General features: G+C 42.9%; 1 protein-coding gene across 3 annotated transcripts; it reads left to right on the top strand.

The window, feature by feature from the left end:
* Window positions 1-3775: 3775 nt before the first annotated feature.
* LOC136359096 (pantetheinase-like) lies at window positions 3776-14797 on the top strand. 3 transcript variants are annotated; one of them, XM_066315405.1, is made up of 9 exons: window positions 3776-4023; window positions 4593-4732; window positions 6078-6319; window positions 6424-6554; window positions 8281-8473; window positions 9890-10178; window positions 11337-11710; window positions 13861-14031; window positions 14396-14797. In XM_066315405.1, exons 3-9 carry the CDS (start codon window positions 6107-6109, stop codon window positions 14513-14515), a joined length of 1491 nt encoding a protein of 496 aa, XP_066171502.1. In that variant the 5' UTR covers window positions 3776-4023; window positions 4593-4732; window positions 6078-6106; the 3' UTR covers window positions 14516-14797. The 3 variants fall into 3 exon arrangements, with proteins under 3 accessions (XP_066171502.1, XP_066171501.1, XP_066171500.1); XM_066315404.1 differs by lacking the exon at window positions 3776-4023 and adding an exon at window positions 4041-4147 and having other exon boundaries at window positions 4549-4732; XM_066315403.1 differs by lacking the exon at window positions 3776-4023 and having other exon boundaries at window positions 4235-4732.
* The last annotated feature ends 913 nt before the right edge of the window (window positions 14798-15710 follow it).

The following is a 15710-nucleotide window of genomic DNA, read 5'->3' as shown; positions in this document are numbered from 1 at the left end:
ATGAAACTTCAGGGTACAAAATGGCAGGCTTCCCCATGGAACATCTTGTTAATACCTTCCTTTCCTTTTTGTATCAGATGTAAGACTTTACTGAAAACAGGAATGTACATCTCAACATATTAGGAAATGCTGACCATGCCAGTGCTGATGATGAGCCAGGTGAGAAGGAGCTGAGAGGACTAGAGTTCGATGCAAGATACAGATCTGTAGACGTGAGACTTAATTGGCTCATTTTGTGCAATTTGTTCACTTCCCTGATGTGTGCTGTTAGGACTTGAGAGGGTCCAGAAAACCAAAAAGAGCGCAAATATCACGGAAATTATTGAGCTGCCCTGCAACGTGTGAACTTCACCAGACCACTAGTAGAAACTAGACAACTCCTATAACAGAGCAGTCACGGCTTCTGTGGGAAGCTAAGCCACCCCCTTGGTTAGTGCTGTGCTTCTCTCATGCAGTGGCAGGTCTAAATACCAACCTGCCATTACTGACACAGCTGTAGCAGCTGTGATGGGCAGAGACTGTGCCAGGTATAGCCAAACTACAGTTGGCTGGAGCAGGGATACCCAGAGCAGGAGCCCATGTGGCAGCACTGAGCTCGAGGTCATCTGCCTGTCTGCCTTCCACAGCCATGCCTGTGCCCTTAGGTTTGGGCAGTGCTGGTCTCTGCTGAGATTTCCCAAAGTTGCATTCCTGTTGGACCCAGGCTTGCCTTAAGCTCTATCACTACAGCCTGGCTGACTCACAAGTCTTGCAGGTGATGCATTTCTTTGGGTGCAGCAGCACAGTGCTGACTTCTCTTTTGTTCCCAGCTGCTTGGGTGAACACCCTTCCACTGCTGTCAGCCATCCAGTGACACTCGGCATCCAGTTTCACTAAGGTCCATGGGAAGAGGGATCAACTTCCTTTCAGCAAACACGCACAACTCCACTTTAGATACAATAGATAATGTGAGAGTGCTCTAACTGATCCTCATTCTCATGGGCAACATTTGTATCTGTGTAGTGCAGCTGACCTGAGCAGAAATTCCCATCAGCTTTAAGCATTCATACTCATGTCAACAGGACTAGAACATGAGAACTTGTAAAAAGTTCTTGATATATAGGAAATAAAAATGTGCTATGTAAGAACCTGGAAATTCTTAAGTTGATTACAACACCTCTAGTCTTTGTTAAACAATCAGTCTTGGGAGTTTATGAGTGTTATCCTTCATCTTCTGACGCTGGCGTTTTATTGTTTTGACCATGTAAAGACTCAATTTTCTCCACTAGATGGAACCCTAACTTTGAGAAATGTTCTTGTAAGTTCTGCAAATAGTACTCCTGGGCTGGAGACCTTGTGCATCACGTGGGGTTTTTTGTATGCTTTGTTTTCACTGTATTTTTTTCCTAAGCAGGTACTAGAAGACAGGCACGAATTTTGTGTGCACGTGTTTCCAGAATTGAGAGAAACTTACTGCTAAAATGTAGCTTTGAACTTTGCCATCCAAATAAAAGAAGATGAGAGCCATTCCTTTAGTTCTCAGTTGTTGATGACCCCATGTCATACAACTCATATTCTTTATTAATAGGTTCTGCTCTGGGCTTTAAAGATTTCTCTCTTTATGTAAAGCACTTGCTTAAAGATGTGAATTTTGGTAATATCTTTTCCTTACAGAATTTTTAGATTGGACAAAATTACCACCCATTTTAATCAGAATTACTGATTTCTAATGCAATTTAAGAAGAACACAAACTTTGGCCACTTAAATCATATATAATCAGGACACCAGTCTTGTAACTTACAATACATAAAACATCAGAGTTTGATCTACTTTCCATTGATGGCAAAAACTATTAGGTTAAAATTGTAGTCTGTGAAGGCTCAATTTAGTTTCAAAACAGTCTAGTAAATGTTAGAACTAAATTTTGCACATATGTAATTAGTGATCACTGCTTACCTATCCCATATATTTGCTTTCAGATTAGAAAATTTCTGGTATTATGTGTTTGCAGGGAGTGGTATTAATGCCCTAGGTGATCCAAGAGCATATTACTACAATACTGAAATGGATAATGGTCACCTTTTGGTGATAGAACTGAGTTCACACCCACATCTCTCTCCTGACTATCCTGCTGCTGTTGACTGGACATTGTATGCCAGCCACATCGCACAGCTTCCATCAAACAAACATCTTTCAGTGGGGTTGTTTACCATGATCTCTTCTCCTTCAAGGAACTCACTGAATCTGAGCGAAATCGAGCCATTTGCCAGCAGGACCTTTGTTGCCATCTGAGTTACAAGATAGTAGAGAAACAGCAAGATGAAATTTATGTCCTGGGTGCCTTGATGGGCTACATGTTGTTGAAGGACAGTATTATTTGCAGGTAAGAGTTTTCTGCTCTTATTTGAGCAGTGGGAAGCTGCAATACTCTCTTTGTAGTCTGTTAGCTTTTTTTTTTTCTTTTCTTTTCTTTTTTTTTTCCCTATTTGGGGCATTTAAGACTCGGCATTTTTTTAGCCCACCCTCCCGCTGCCAACAAAACAAACCAAACAAAACAACGACGACAACAACAAAAAAAACCAAACCAAACCATTCGTTTTCTTCATGATAATTTTTACTTCATTAGGGATGTCAATCTGCTTTTCTGTGTTATAAATGATGGAATGTTGACCCTATGCTGTAACACCTTTGAAGGTGAGGGCACCGAACAGTTCTGGCAAGGACAGGACAAGGTAAGTATATATGCTTCTCCAAGCTGATTGTACATCTATAATACATCTTGCAGAAGTTGCTCTCAGGTTTTACAGGTTGTAGGCTTGTCAGGATTTATTGCTGAAGGCAGACCTTGCTGCTCCCTGCAGCTACCTGAAAGGAGGTTGTGTTGAGGTGGAAGTCAGGTTGATCACTTCTCCCAAGTGATAGGACATGAGGAAGTGGCCTCAGGTTGTGCCAGGGGAGGTTTAGATTGGCTACTAGGAAAAATATCTTCACTGGACGGATTGTCAAGCACTGGAACAGGTTGCCCAGGGAAGTGGTTCAGTTACCATCCCTGAAGGTATATAAAGAATCTGTAGAAGTGGTGCGTAGCGACATGATTTAGTGGTTGGATTAGCAGTGCTAGGTAATGGTTGGACTTGATGATCTTAAAGGTAATTTCTAACATGAATTATTTTGTGATTCCAAGCAGGTTTCTGTATATGTATACGAAAACGACAGAAGAAACTGTCTTCCTGTCTTCAGAGGAATGTTCTTGTCACAAGAAAGCCATTTTCTGCTCAGTGGTTTGTACCTTTGTGCTGATTTGATTATCTAATATCTGGTTATCTAACAAAATAAGGAAACTGAATATGGATATACCATTTGTATTCACCTGGCTTGAAAGTGTATTGTTTCTTCAAAATTTTGCTGCTAGGATTTTTTTTTTTTTGGTGTGCTACAAATCATTTCTATATACATAGAAATATATAGAGAACTATATAGAGTGTGTAATAAATAAAAGCACAGATGTATTGGATCATTTTTTCATTATAAGAGCTTTTCTTGCTATCAAATCCAGCTCGTGGTTGCTAAAAGCTTAGCGGTGTTTTGCCTTTCTCCTCCCTACAGCTCAGCAGTTTGCACACCTGAACACGTGTGGGCAGCCCGTGGAGACGGCTCAGACCAAGTTTGAGATGTTCTCCATCAGCGGCACGTTTGGCACCAGCTACGTCTTCCCAGAAGTGTTGTACAGCGGGGTGCAGCTGGCCCCCGGGGAGTTCGAGGTAATGGGACTCCCTCGCGATTTGTCAGACACCAGTGGTCGGCTCAGCACACTGCAATGTGTCATCATACCATGATAGGCACTTCATGAGGGAGGAGTCCACTTTAATCTTCCTGGCCACATTTTTAGGATGTGGAAAAACTCCCTAGGACAGAATTGTTGATCACTGTTAGTAACACAAATGCTCAAACCAAGCAATTTCTCGGGAGCATGTCTGTCTTCCCATGGGATGGCTGCTCCTACCAGTGCGAGGGAGACTCGGGACTGTGCCGGCAGGTGTTGAGTAAGGGGGGGGAACAGCTGGAGCAGTGGGACACGCTGGCACGTGGGTGGATGTGGGCCCTGCAGTCTGTACTTCTTGGCCAAGTGGACCGGATTACTTTGTGTTTCCCAGCTAAGACTTCTGGGTATGCCTGATTCTGTTGTTTGTTCTGCAGGCTTTTTTTTTTTTTTTTTTTTTTTTTTTTTTTAAGCACAAACGTTGTTTACAATTAAATCTGACCAGCACCATTACAAACACATAGACTCGTAGGAGGCAAAACACACTGGTCCTTTTTTAACAATGGAATGCTTTAAAAATAAGATTGCAGTCTGTGAAAGTATCAAAGTGAATCTCTCTACAATTCATATAGAAGAAGTAATGGGAAACATTCTACTTTTGGGGGAGGAAGGGCACTGTATCTTTAAATTTCTGCGTCCCAGGAAAAGGCGTCCTGTTACGGCGTAAGTAAGATACTAAACGCTGTTGCCAGAAGTGAGCGCCTTCTGACTTCCTGACTGCTGCTGACATGTACCCAGTGCTCGGCAGTGATTGCCTGCCTGCCGGAATGACCTCTCACACAGCTTCTCCAGGCAAGGTTAACCCTTGGAATGCGCGCCAGTCTTCCTCCCGCTCTCGCCGAGCACAGGAAAAGAAGCCGGACCATCGTCTGACGGCAGACTCCCTCCACAGCTAAGGTGATTTAGCACCAGACTGCATCCTGCCTCACAAAGTAAGTCCCCAGGGAGCCCCCACCATCAGGCAGTAGCAGAGGTGGGAGCGGGTGCCGTACGGGGGTGGGAAGAGTGGATTGGGAGGAGAGAGGTTTGGAAAGTAGGCGGATCTCTAGATAAGTTTCCCCTTACGTTGTCCACAGCCACGGATCGTCCGGACCCCTGCAGTTTTCTCTAGTTTATTCCGTGGATTTCTTTGTTTAACTGGTGTCAGTTCCTTGCTCCTGGGCGAGCTCTTAGCTGTGCAGGAAATAGGCAGCGGTGCCTGCTGGCAAAGAGGCAAACTAGGATAAAACTCCACTGCACCTTGTCCCAGCAGTGGGATTTGAATTCTGCGGGGCATTCCCCTCACACTGCATTTGTAAATATTTCTGCTCAGCCGTGGCAGGGCAGTCACCTTTCTGGCTGATGCCCTCACTACTGCTAAACAAGAGAGCCTTTGCTACTTCGTTCTTCACACCGATGTCTGATTGTGCTTAATGTGACTCAACCTACATTTCTTTTGGCAAATACTAGAAAGTCAAAAATGGAAAATATCATAGCAACAGATTAATTTGAAATTAGTTGAAGATGAAAAGTGAAGGCCTCTCAATACACACCAGGTTCCTGGGGACTGAAAGGTGTGCAGAGGAGCTGGCATGCTACTGCACCTGATGAAGTAACATGCTCTTTTGCTTCAGGCTAGCAAGAGCCAAGCAATGAGGTACTTACATACTTTTAGCAGACTAATTCTGTTCTGATTCCTGTTTTCTTGTGGAAGGCTATTGGAAAGTAATGGCCAGCTAAACAGGAGTGACTGGGAGAAACAGTGGGATAAACTGAAGGGACACTTCTGTTGCTGGTATGCTGGGTGCATGACATCTAAGTACAGCGAGATGCTCTTGCAATTTCTTTGGTCTAAAGAAACTCAGAAGCAAGCTGAACATACGGACACATAGCACAGGAATTGAGAATAAAGCAGTTTTTCAGACCCTGTGTTCTGCCACTCAAAATTCACAGAAGACTAGCTCCACAGGTGACAATATCCACCTGGGTATCAGAGCTGAGCCCAGACAGATAGAAGAAGTCTTGCTGTAATCAGTGGCAGAGAAAAATAAAACAAAAATTGAACTGTTCTTTCTAGATATATTTGTAATTACTAATGCTTTTACTGGCCACATTAGTATTGGCATTGCTCAGCATTTTAGCTTTGTTCAGTTGTGACATCCTTACTGGAATGCTTTCTTACATGTCACGCTTGTTTCCAAGGTAATGCTTTAATAGACCTGCAGTTCATTCCTCCCTCTTTCAAAATAAACTTTGTCCCTTTCTCTTTTCTGTGCATGTTCCTTTCACTTTGTCCAGAGCACTCTAGGAGCTGGGAGGCTGCAGCCATGCTCCCTTCCCAGGCTCTCCTGCCCGCTGTGCTGTTTGCACTCACGGCCCTTCAGGCCCTTGCCTCCGACACCTTCATGGCAGCCGTCTACGAGCACGCCGTCATCCTGCCACATCCCACCGACCAGCCCGTTCCTCCCAGCGAGGCTTTGGCCCTGATGAACAAAAACATGGATGTCTTGGAAGGGGCCATCAAGGAAGCTGCCCAGCAGGTACGAGGGGTACCGTCAGGGTTGTCCATCAGTGCTTTCTGCTCCTGCTGACCCTCCTGGTTGTCTCTTGATGGGTGACCTTTAAACGGAGCCTGTTGTGACAGGGTGCACACATCATTGTGACTCCTGAAGACGGCATCTATGGCTGGCGATTCACCAGAGAATCCATCTACCCCTACCTGGAGGATATCCCTGATCCGGTGGTGAACTGGATTCCCTGCACTGAGCCCTCAAGGTGATTCCTTCTGCAGTGGTTTAGTTGACTTCCTCCTATTATCTCACAGAGTCTTGAGCAGCTCACACTAAATTACTAAGACCTGCTAATTATTCTGACGTAAGTTTTAATTAAAATTGAGTATCAAGGTAGTTAAACAGTTAAATATGTAGCATGTCCATGACTAATTGATAAGTGAAACATTAAGATTTTTTTTTTTTAATTAGGCACTTTAGGGAGGAATTCAAACTACATACAGAATTTGGGTTACTAGAAGTTGAGGAAATGTCTTTTTTTGATGCCAGAATATCCTGCTTCTTGCTCTGCCTTCAGTTTTCCACACTGTTTTGAATAGAACTGACTGTAAATTATTAACACTAGTATTTATTTGATTTTTTTTACTTGTCTTTGACAAATGACATGTTGAAACAAAAGCATGCAAACCATTTTTGTGGACAGCCAAGAAGGAGTCTCTGAGCAGATAATGAGGTGATGAGGTCAGTAGTTAAAGTCCAAACTTCTAAATGATAAAAAATCCAGGAACTTTTAATCTTGGTTTTCCACAATTAATTAAGATAAAGTCTGAATTGCTAGAGTCGCTGTGCTGTAGAACAGGATCTGCCCTTCAAGCAGCATGTTCCAGCAGTGACAAACTAGGATACAGCTGTGCACTGGACTTTAGCCTCCAACAGCAAGCAACAGGTATTCAGCCATGGTCTGCCCTTTTTGCCACAGCGTTCTGCACCTGCTTGTTGAGGAGCAGGTTATTATATTTGTGAGGATATAGTAACTCAATGCTTCCAAGAAATAGAGTCACAATGGGGAGTAGCACAGGATATGCAACTTTTTGCTGAGATACAAGTAATTAAAATATAGTTTTTCATTGAAGGTGGAGTGTCAGGTGGCAGTGTGCCCAAGCAGGTCCTTATTCTAGTGCATCACACAGGTTTAGCAGAGGTGATCTGAATGCCTCCTCACTGTTCCAAATCAGGGGTTTCACTAGTGGCTTTTGGGAATATAACGCTTGCCCATCAGTGTCTGGCATGCTTTATTCCTGGTGCTCTATGTGTACCTTGCATGGAGGTCCTCTCTGCGTGGCTCATGCGCCCCTTGCAAAGCTGTAGGCATTGCCACACTACAAAGGGGGATGGCTGCTTTCTTTACGGTCTAGTATGGGTGCTTCAGAGGTGCTGCCAGTTTCTGGCACATGCACCCTGTCATTTCTCGAAATTAATAGCCCACTGCTCTTCTTGCCATGGTCAGAGGTCTGTGTGCTCCTGTCTATGGGAGGAAATGAATTGCTGAATTCCCTTGACCACATCATCTGCACTATCCCACAGCTCAACTCTGCTTGGCATGTTAAGGGCCTAGAGATGCAGTCCTCAAGTGCCAGTATGCCTGATGCTAGAATATTTGCTTGCGTGGCACCAAGCTAGTGTGTTCCTCTGCCCAGAGATTGCTCTCCTGCCCTCTCCCAGGCTGAGGATTATCTGTTTACTGCAGAGCATGTTCCAGGTGCTGAAGGGGACTGGCAGACATGCCCTGCAGAGGCCAATGGGAGGTCTCCAGGGCCTATTCCAAGGTGCAGGAAGCAATCTGAGGAAGCACTGCAGCAACTCTGTTTATCTGTCTACCATGCCATGGCTGCAGGGTTGGAGATGCTACTGGTGTGACCTCCAGAAATGGACACCACTGACAGCACAGGTTTTGTTGTTTTTTTTTTTTCTCCTTCCCTAAAATACATTAGATTCGGTCCAGCACCAGTGCAGGAACGACTCAGCTGCATGGCAAGAAATAACTCCATCTATGTGGTTGCAAATATCGGGGACAAGAAGCCGTGTGACTCCAGGGATCCCGGCTGCCCCGGGGACGGTCGCTACCAGTACAACACGGATGTTGTCTTTGACGCACAGGGGAAACTCGTGGCTCGTTACCACAAGGTAAACTGGCCTTGGAGAGACAGGAATTCATTTTCCATTATTTCCAAAATGTCTCAATTTGGAAAGTGAATTAGATGCCAGTCATTGTCCACTGTCAGAGTTTTACTTTTCTTTATAATTTGAAAGAATATCTCTCGTGCTGTGAAGCGTGGATGGCAAATTTGCATTTGCTGCTGTGTTTCTCAAAACAGGCTGGAATGAAAAATGACTGCTGTGGTGTAATTTAGTGGCATATGCTTTTGGTAGACTTCCTCAGTTCATCAACTATGTAAATTCTGATGCTTTAGGAGCTTCAGTTTTCAGTGCCAACTTTTCACCCGACTAGCACTTCAAGTTCCAGGATTTCAGTGTTCAAATCTATTTTATCAGAGATGAGCAGTCTGATTTCAGAGAGGCAGGACCTTTTTTTCTGACACTGTTTTGGCACAGTTTTTCACAATGGGAATTTTTTGGACAAAACAATTGACCTAAGTTGGCTGTAAAAAGAGATAAGGAAATTGAAGCATTTGCACCCAATGGAAGTTCCTCTTTCAGTTTTGTGTGCCTACCTGCAAGTTCCATCAAAGCTGTTTATGAGTCGTGCACCAGATATCATGTCAATGCAGGTAGAGTGAAGTCAGTTTATTTAATGCCCTTTGGGCCAAATATTTCATCTGGTTGTTTAGAGACAGCGCCAAGATATCTGTTTCTGAGCTAACTAGGTGAGTGAAACCCTGATAATGCAAGTCTGTCCCCCAGCCTGCCATGGCCCACATGCTGAATTACAAGTTAAGTAAACTTGAACTTCTTTCTGGCTTGGTGTCCATATTTACTTTCAGACCACATGGGCATAAATAAAGGACTCTTAATAAATATGTATGTGAAAGAAGAAAGAAAATATTGGAAAGCTGAGAATGTCACAAAATTCATTTTTTTCTATTGGCTGAGATCATCTGCCTTTCCCCCATCAGCACAGCCTTTGTTTGCTACTCCGCAGTGTCCCAAATACTGTCTTGTGCTTCATGCTGGTGCTCTGTACTTCCAGTCTTTCTGGGCATCTCCACACCAAGGTCACCAATTTTGTCCCTTGGCACCAGGTCCCCCATGCTTCTCTTACATTACTATTCCTCTTCTGGATGCATTTGGGTCACCAGAAGTATAAACTAGGTGGGGGGAGTAGAGAGATTATTCTTATGCAGATGACACCAACAGACCTGAAGGCAGCTGGCTGCTTTCCTAGCTAGATGCTAGGACAATATGTAATACGTGTTCCATATTTTGAGTACAATGATCATACAATTTTAGCCTGATCCTGTGAGGGCTTCCAATACAGGTCAAAAATTTTCTCTAGTCATTCTGCACAGCTTTAGGGAATGACTCCAAGACATATGGTTAGTAACTGCCACTAACTGGTTTCTCTATTTTCCTCCCCTACAGTATAATCTCTTTCTAGAAAGTCAGTTTAATTATCCAAAAGAGCCAGAAGCTGTCACCTTTGAGACTCCTTTTGGGAAGTTTGGCATTTTCACTTGCTTCGACATCCTTTTCTATGAGCCTGCCGTGGTCCTGGTGAACAAGATGCAAGTGGACACTGTGCTCTTCCCAACAGCTTGGATGAATCTCCTGCCCTTTCTGACTGCAATTGAGTTTCACTCTGCCTGGGCTATGGGCATGCGCGTCAATGTCTTAGCTGCCAATACTCACAACACCAGTATAGCAATGACAGGTAACTTAATTTACACTCTGTGCAAAAACCTTTATAACCACGAATCTCTTATTCTCTATTCTACAAAGTGATTTTTCAGAGCAATATAATGCATTTATCTGGAAGGTGAAGAGTCTAGTCAACAAATTTTAAAGCTGATAAATCCTGTTCTTGTTGCTTTATTACAAGACACAACAAAACTTGTAGTGTTTTCTTTGCCCTAACTTCTTAGGATTATCTTTTCTTTTAGTGGTTCTAAACTAACCCCCCTGCTAAACAAATAGGGAGTTACTGCCCTTATACCTGAATAGAAAATGATGAGGTTTTTAAGGCTCTTTTTCTCTCCACTTCTAAGTCTATGATTGAATGTTGAACTGTAAATATATTCGTAAGTCATGTATGTGGCTACATTTATTCTGTCCAATGAGAGACTTATTTTTATGTTACAGAAAACCCTTAAAAACACATGTTCAGGCCTGTTGTAATAACACTGCTGAGAAGTCTGCGTCTTCATTTTAGAACGTAGCATTGATTTTTTTAGAGCTCAGCTTATGGAATAGTGTATTTCAGTTAGACCAGTATCTTCACTGAGTTGTGCAACCACAGTATTGTTTTAGGAGTTTTCATTTGAAATGCCTGACAGACTTCTGCAGTGATGGCTGTGACAGAACTTTGATTTCCCTCTGCTGCTTGGTGCTGGTGAGATGTGAATCACCCATGAGAGGAGGAGTTCTCAGCCAGTGCAAAGGGGGCTGAACAATTGGTGTCTCCTTCTGTTCACCAGGATAGGTCTGTGATAGTCACCTCTGTTGTGTTTTGGATCGTCTCAATCAGTGGCTGTTCCTTTCACATCAATCAGCTAAGAAAAAAGGAATTATCAACTCTATTGCATACAGGAGAAAAGAGAACTGAGGAGGCCTTAAATGTAATCATAATGTAATAAAAAAACCCAAACATCCTCTGCCTTTCGGCTACACTGAGCAGACCTTATCTAAGAGAATAAATGCTATTCTTTGACAAAGCATCAGGTCTGTGTACTGAGTTGCTAATGGTTACCTTTGATGAGACTAAAATTACTCTAATCTGTGTAGAATAGTGGATAAGGTATCAGTCGAGACACTTAGAAGGACAACATGATTTCTGAAATTCATTTTTGACTGACTATTGTGCTCTCTTCAGGGAGTGGCATTTATGCACCAGCTGGAGCCAGAACATATTCCTACAACATGAAAACTGAAGACGGTCACCTCCTCATTGCTGAACTAGATGCACACCCTCGTCTTTCTCCTGCCTCCCCACCTGCTGTCAGCTGGAACTCATATGCTTTGAGTGTTGAAAAATTGTCACAGAATGACCATGAATTCACAGGAATCATCTTTGGAGACCCCTTTACTTTCACGGAGCTCACTAAGCCTAGGGGGAATCTCACTGTCTGCCAAAAAGACCTCTGCTGTCACTTGGGATACAAGATGGCAGAGAAAAGAGATGATGAAGTTTATGTGCTGGGTGCTTTTGATGGCCTTCATGTTATTGAAGGACAGTACTATCTGCAGGTAATTTTTTGGAGGGGGTTACTTACATTAGGAAGCTTATTTACAGGGAGAAGCCTTCAGCTCTGTGGTGGAAAAATAGAAGACAATGACTCTCTTCTATGCAGGAGTCCTAGTGCCCTGTTTGTTAGTAATGGAAAGGAGTTGGTAAAAGTTCCAAGCCTATTTGCCTTCAAATCCAACAAATGCAGTAGAGAGGTCTCTAAACCTTTTTTAAATGCCCAGAGTGCACTCACTATTTTTGAGGGTGTGCAATATTGGCTAACTTTAGGTTCTCTTCTGTGAATATCTGCAGTAAGTGTTCTGAATCTCCTGTGTATCACAATCACAGAATGGTTAGGGTTGAAAGGGACATCTGAAGATCACATAGTCCAATTTCCCTGCCAAGGCAAGGTCACCTAGAACAGATTACACAGAAATGCATCTGGGTGGGTTTTGAGTGTCTCCAGAGAGGGAGAATCCAAGACCTCCCTAGGTAGCCTGTTCTGATGCTCTGCCACCCTAAATGTAAAGAAGTTCTTCCTCATGTTGAGGTGAAACTTGTGTTTTTACGGCCATTGCTCCTCATCCTGTTGCTGGGCACCACTGAAAAGCGTCTGGCACCATCTTCTTGGCACACACCTTTGAGATATTTGTATGTGTTGATGAGATCCCTCTCAGTCTTCTCTAGACTTAACAGGCCCAGCTCCTGCAGTCTCTCCTCATAAGAGAGATGCTCCAGACTCCTCACCATCTTTGTGGCCTCAGGTAGATACTCTCCAGTGGCTCCTTCCCTTTCTTGTACTGAGGAGCCTGGGCACAGTACTCCAGGTGTGCTCTCATAAGTTAGGGTCACAGAGAAGTTAATTTTTTTGTCATTATCCAAATTATAGCAATGAAGCTTACTTAAATGGCTTATGACTTTTAGTGGAAATATCCTCTCTTTCTACCAAATATTTAGGAAGACAGTGAGTTACATCCTGGTTGAATTTGCTTAAAGCCGTATTTGAAAATACCCTTTGCCTTCATAATTAAGTTATTGTGCCAGAAGATTATACTTTTTTTAGTTACTTCTGTCTGTGAGCATGGACTTTTTGTACCAGCTGGTACAGACTCTGGTACAAGACTGAATGAATTCAGTTCTTGGTGAGCTTGGTTGAAAAAATTTATTTCAGTTGTTGTGGAAGTTGCCAGATAGTCTCTGCCAGTATTGAAATTTCTAGAGAATACAGGAATTTCTACTCTTCCTTTTTCCCTCAGTATTTTTTCATTTCCTCAGAACATATTCCTTATTTCTCTGCTTATTTGCATTTCAACACAAAACCATATTTGCTGATGAACAATAGTTTTGATTTTTTTGCAAATATGCTTCTGTTCCTCGATACCAGACATGTAGAAAACTCCATCACCTATCAGCAAAACCAGAAAAAAATCCTTCAAATCCTTCCTGAATCAGAGGAGTGCTAGCCCTATTTCATGTTTCCTCATGAAGACCATAAAAACTTATCAGCTGGAAAATTAACTCTCATGACAGAAAAAGGAAATGACATAGTGATTCCTACTTTCCTTTATGTGCTGCAACAACTAACACAAAACTGTAACAAAAGATGCTAACTTCATCTTCTTGGCCTATATTAACTAGGATTTGGACAGGGAACATCAAATTTAGATTTCCCATGGACTACCAGGCCATCTAATGAAGTACCATTAGCATCATGTACAATTAACAGTAAAGAGGACCTGGATGTGCACTTGTACACTGTACCTGCGTGGAGGACTTTGTCTCATTTGCCTAAAATTTCCATTCACAAACTCATCTTACTAAGACTTGTGGGAAAGAAACCTTCAAATAAGAAAATTTGCGATGGAAAGAATTAGTGAAAGAGACAGGGTCAGGCTTCAGAGATGAACTAAGGTGCTCTGGCTGCACTTATGTCAGAAACAATCTATTTATAAAATTATAAGACTAAGGAAATGCAGGTCTGGAATATTCCAAATCAGACCAAGGGGTAAAAAAATAAGCTACAACTGAAAAGGAGTCACCCAAAGATTATAAAAAAGATCCTGTGACTGTCACCTGCTCTGACACACATTAGGTTTGATGACACAAGGCTCTCCTACCCTACCAGTGTTACTGTCTTGCTAAATACGTTGTTATCTCCTCCTCCCCACAGATCTGCAGTCTGCTCAAGTGCCCCAGCACAAACCTGAGCATGTGTGGGGAGCCCGTGGAGACGGCTCAGACCAAGTTTGAGATGTTCTCCCTCAGCGGCACATTTGGCACCAGCTACGTCTTCCCAGAAGTGTTGTACAGCGGGGTGCAGCTGGCCCCCGGGGAGTTCGAGGTAATGGGACTCCCTCGCGATTTGTCAGACACCAGTGGTCAAAAAGCCACTACAAGAGCAGCTTAGTTGTTACCAACGTCCTCTGTCCTCTGCCTTGAGCTCAAGGCAGCTTTATTTCTGCCTGATTTTCCTGGTTGTATTCATACAGCTAGTCCACTTCGCCAATTCTTCTCTGCCCTGTTTCCCCAAAACCTCTAGAACGAGATCTCCCTCAAGGGAGAAATGTAATTTCTCTCAGACTTCCTGTTGGCTGCAATTGAGACTGGAGCTCTCTGAACTAGATCAGCATTACTGAATATATTAATTTGTGTTTGCCATACAATAGTACTGCTTTGATGATGCTCCTTTACTTTGTCATAACCAGGTGCTAACTGATGGACGTCTGATCAATCGGAATACTACATCAAAGCCAGTTTTGAGTGTAACACTCTTTGGGAGGTGGTATGAAAAGGACCCTCCACACACAGATCAAGCATCACCATGATTTCACTGCAGATCCTTCAAGCTTTCATCTGCTTGTTTCTGTAATACTAATTAATCACAACTAATGGTAATTAATACTAGTATTCATCATTGAAATGGCATTCTATTTCTCAAATTGCCTTATCTAACAGCATAGTCACTGCACTTGGATTTATTGACTGGATTTTGCAGCAAAAATCAATACTCTGCTGGACTGTTACTTGTGTTTCAATATGATAGCTTTGGTTGGCATAGGCTTGGCCTTAACACGAGGAACAGTAGAAAATAAATTCCTCTGACTTTAGTGGTGTAGGATTCAGTGGATTGTTCCTCAATAAAAAACAGGTGTAATTATTTGAAATTTTTAGTGAAGTATTAGCAGCCATTTCCATAACACTGTTGGCCACCCTATTTGTGAACACACACTTTTGTAAACAAGAGATTACCAGAACCTTTGAAGATTGTAATTTCCTTTGAAAAAGAAAATAAGCCTCAAAACCATGTGCCTTCAAAAAACAGTTATTTAGCTCAACACACTGCAATGTGTCATCATACCATGATAGGCACTTCATGAGGGAGGAGTCCACTTTAATCTTCCTGGCCACATTTTTAGGATGTGAAAAACTCCCTAGGACAGAATTGTTGATCACTGTTAGTAACACAAATGCTCAAACCAAGCAATTTCTCGGGAGCATGTCTGTCTTCCCATGGGATGGCTGCTCCTACCAGTGCGAGGGAGACTCGGGACTGTGCCGGCAGGTGTTGGGTAAGGGGAGGGAACAGCTGGAGCAGTGGGACACGCTGGCACGTGGGTGGATGTGGGCCCTGCAGTCTGTACTTCTTGGCCAAGTGGACCGGATTACTTTGTGTTTCCCAGCTAAGACTTCTGGGTATGCCTGATTCTGTTGTTTGTTCTGCAGGCTTTTTTTTCTTTGAAGCACAAACGTTGTTTACAATTAATCTGACCAGCACCATTACAAACACATAGACTCGTAGGAGGCAAAACACACTGGTCCTTTTTTAACAATGGAATGTTTTAAAAATAAGATTGCAGTCTGTGGAAGTATCAAAGTGAATCTCTCTACAATTCATATAGAAGTAATGGGAAACATTCTACTTTTGGGGGAGGAAGGGCACTGTATCTTTAAATTTCTGCGTCCCAGGAAAAGGCGTCCTGTTACGGCGCAAGTAAGATACTAAACGCTGTTGCCAGAAGT

Source organism: Sylvia atricapilla, chromosome 3 (genome assembly GCF_009819655.1).
Source record: "Sylvia atricapilla isolate bSylAtr1 chromosome 3, bSylAtr1.pri, whole genome shotgun sequence".
Taxonomy (NCBI): Eukaryota; Metazoa; Chordata; class Aves; order Passeriformes; family Sylviidae; genus Sylvia; species Sylvia atricapilla.
The sequence above is the reverse complement of the archived record's forward strand: the minus strand, read 5'-3'. Positions and strand labels throughout refer to the sequence as shown.

Coding starts and splice junctions, on each gene's coding strand:
- LOC136359096 (XM_066315405.1), top strand. CDS start 6,107: ATGCTCCCTTCCCAGGCTCTCCTGCCCGCTGTGCTGTTTGCACTCACG. Junction 6,320..6,423: donor TCAAGGAAGCTGCCCAGCAG/GTACGAGGGGTA, acceptor CTGTTGTGACAG/GGTGCACACATCATTGTGAC. Junction 11,711..13,860: donor AAGGACAGTACTATCTGCAG/GTAATTTTTTGG, acceptor TCCTCCCCACAG/ATCTGCAGTCTGCTCAAGTG.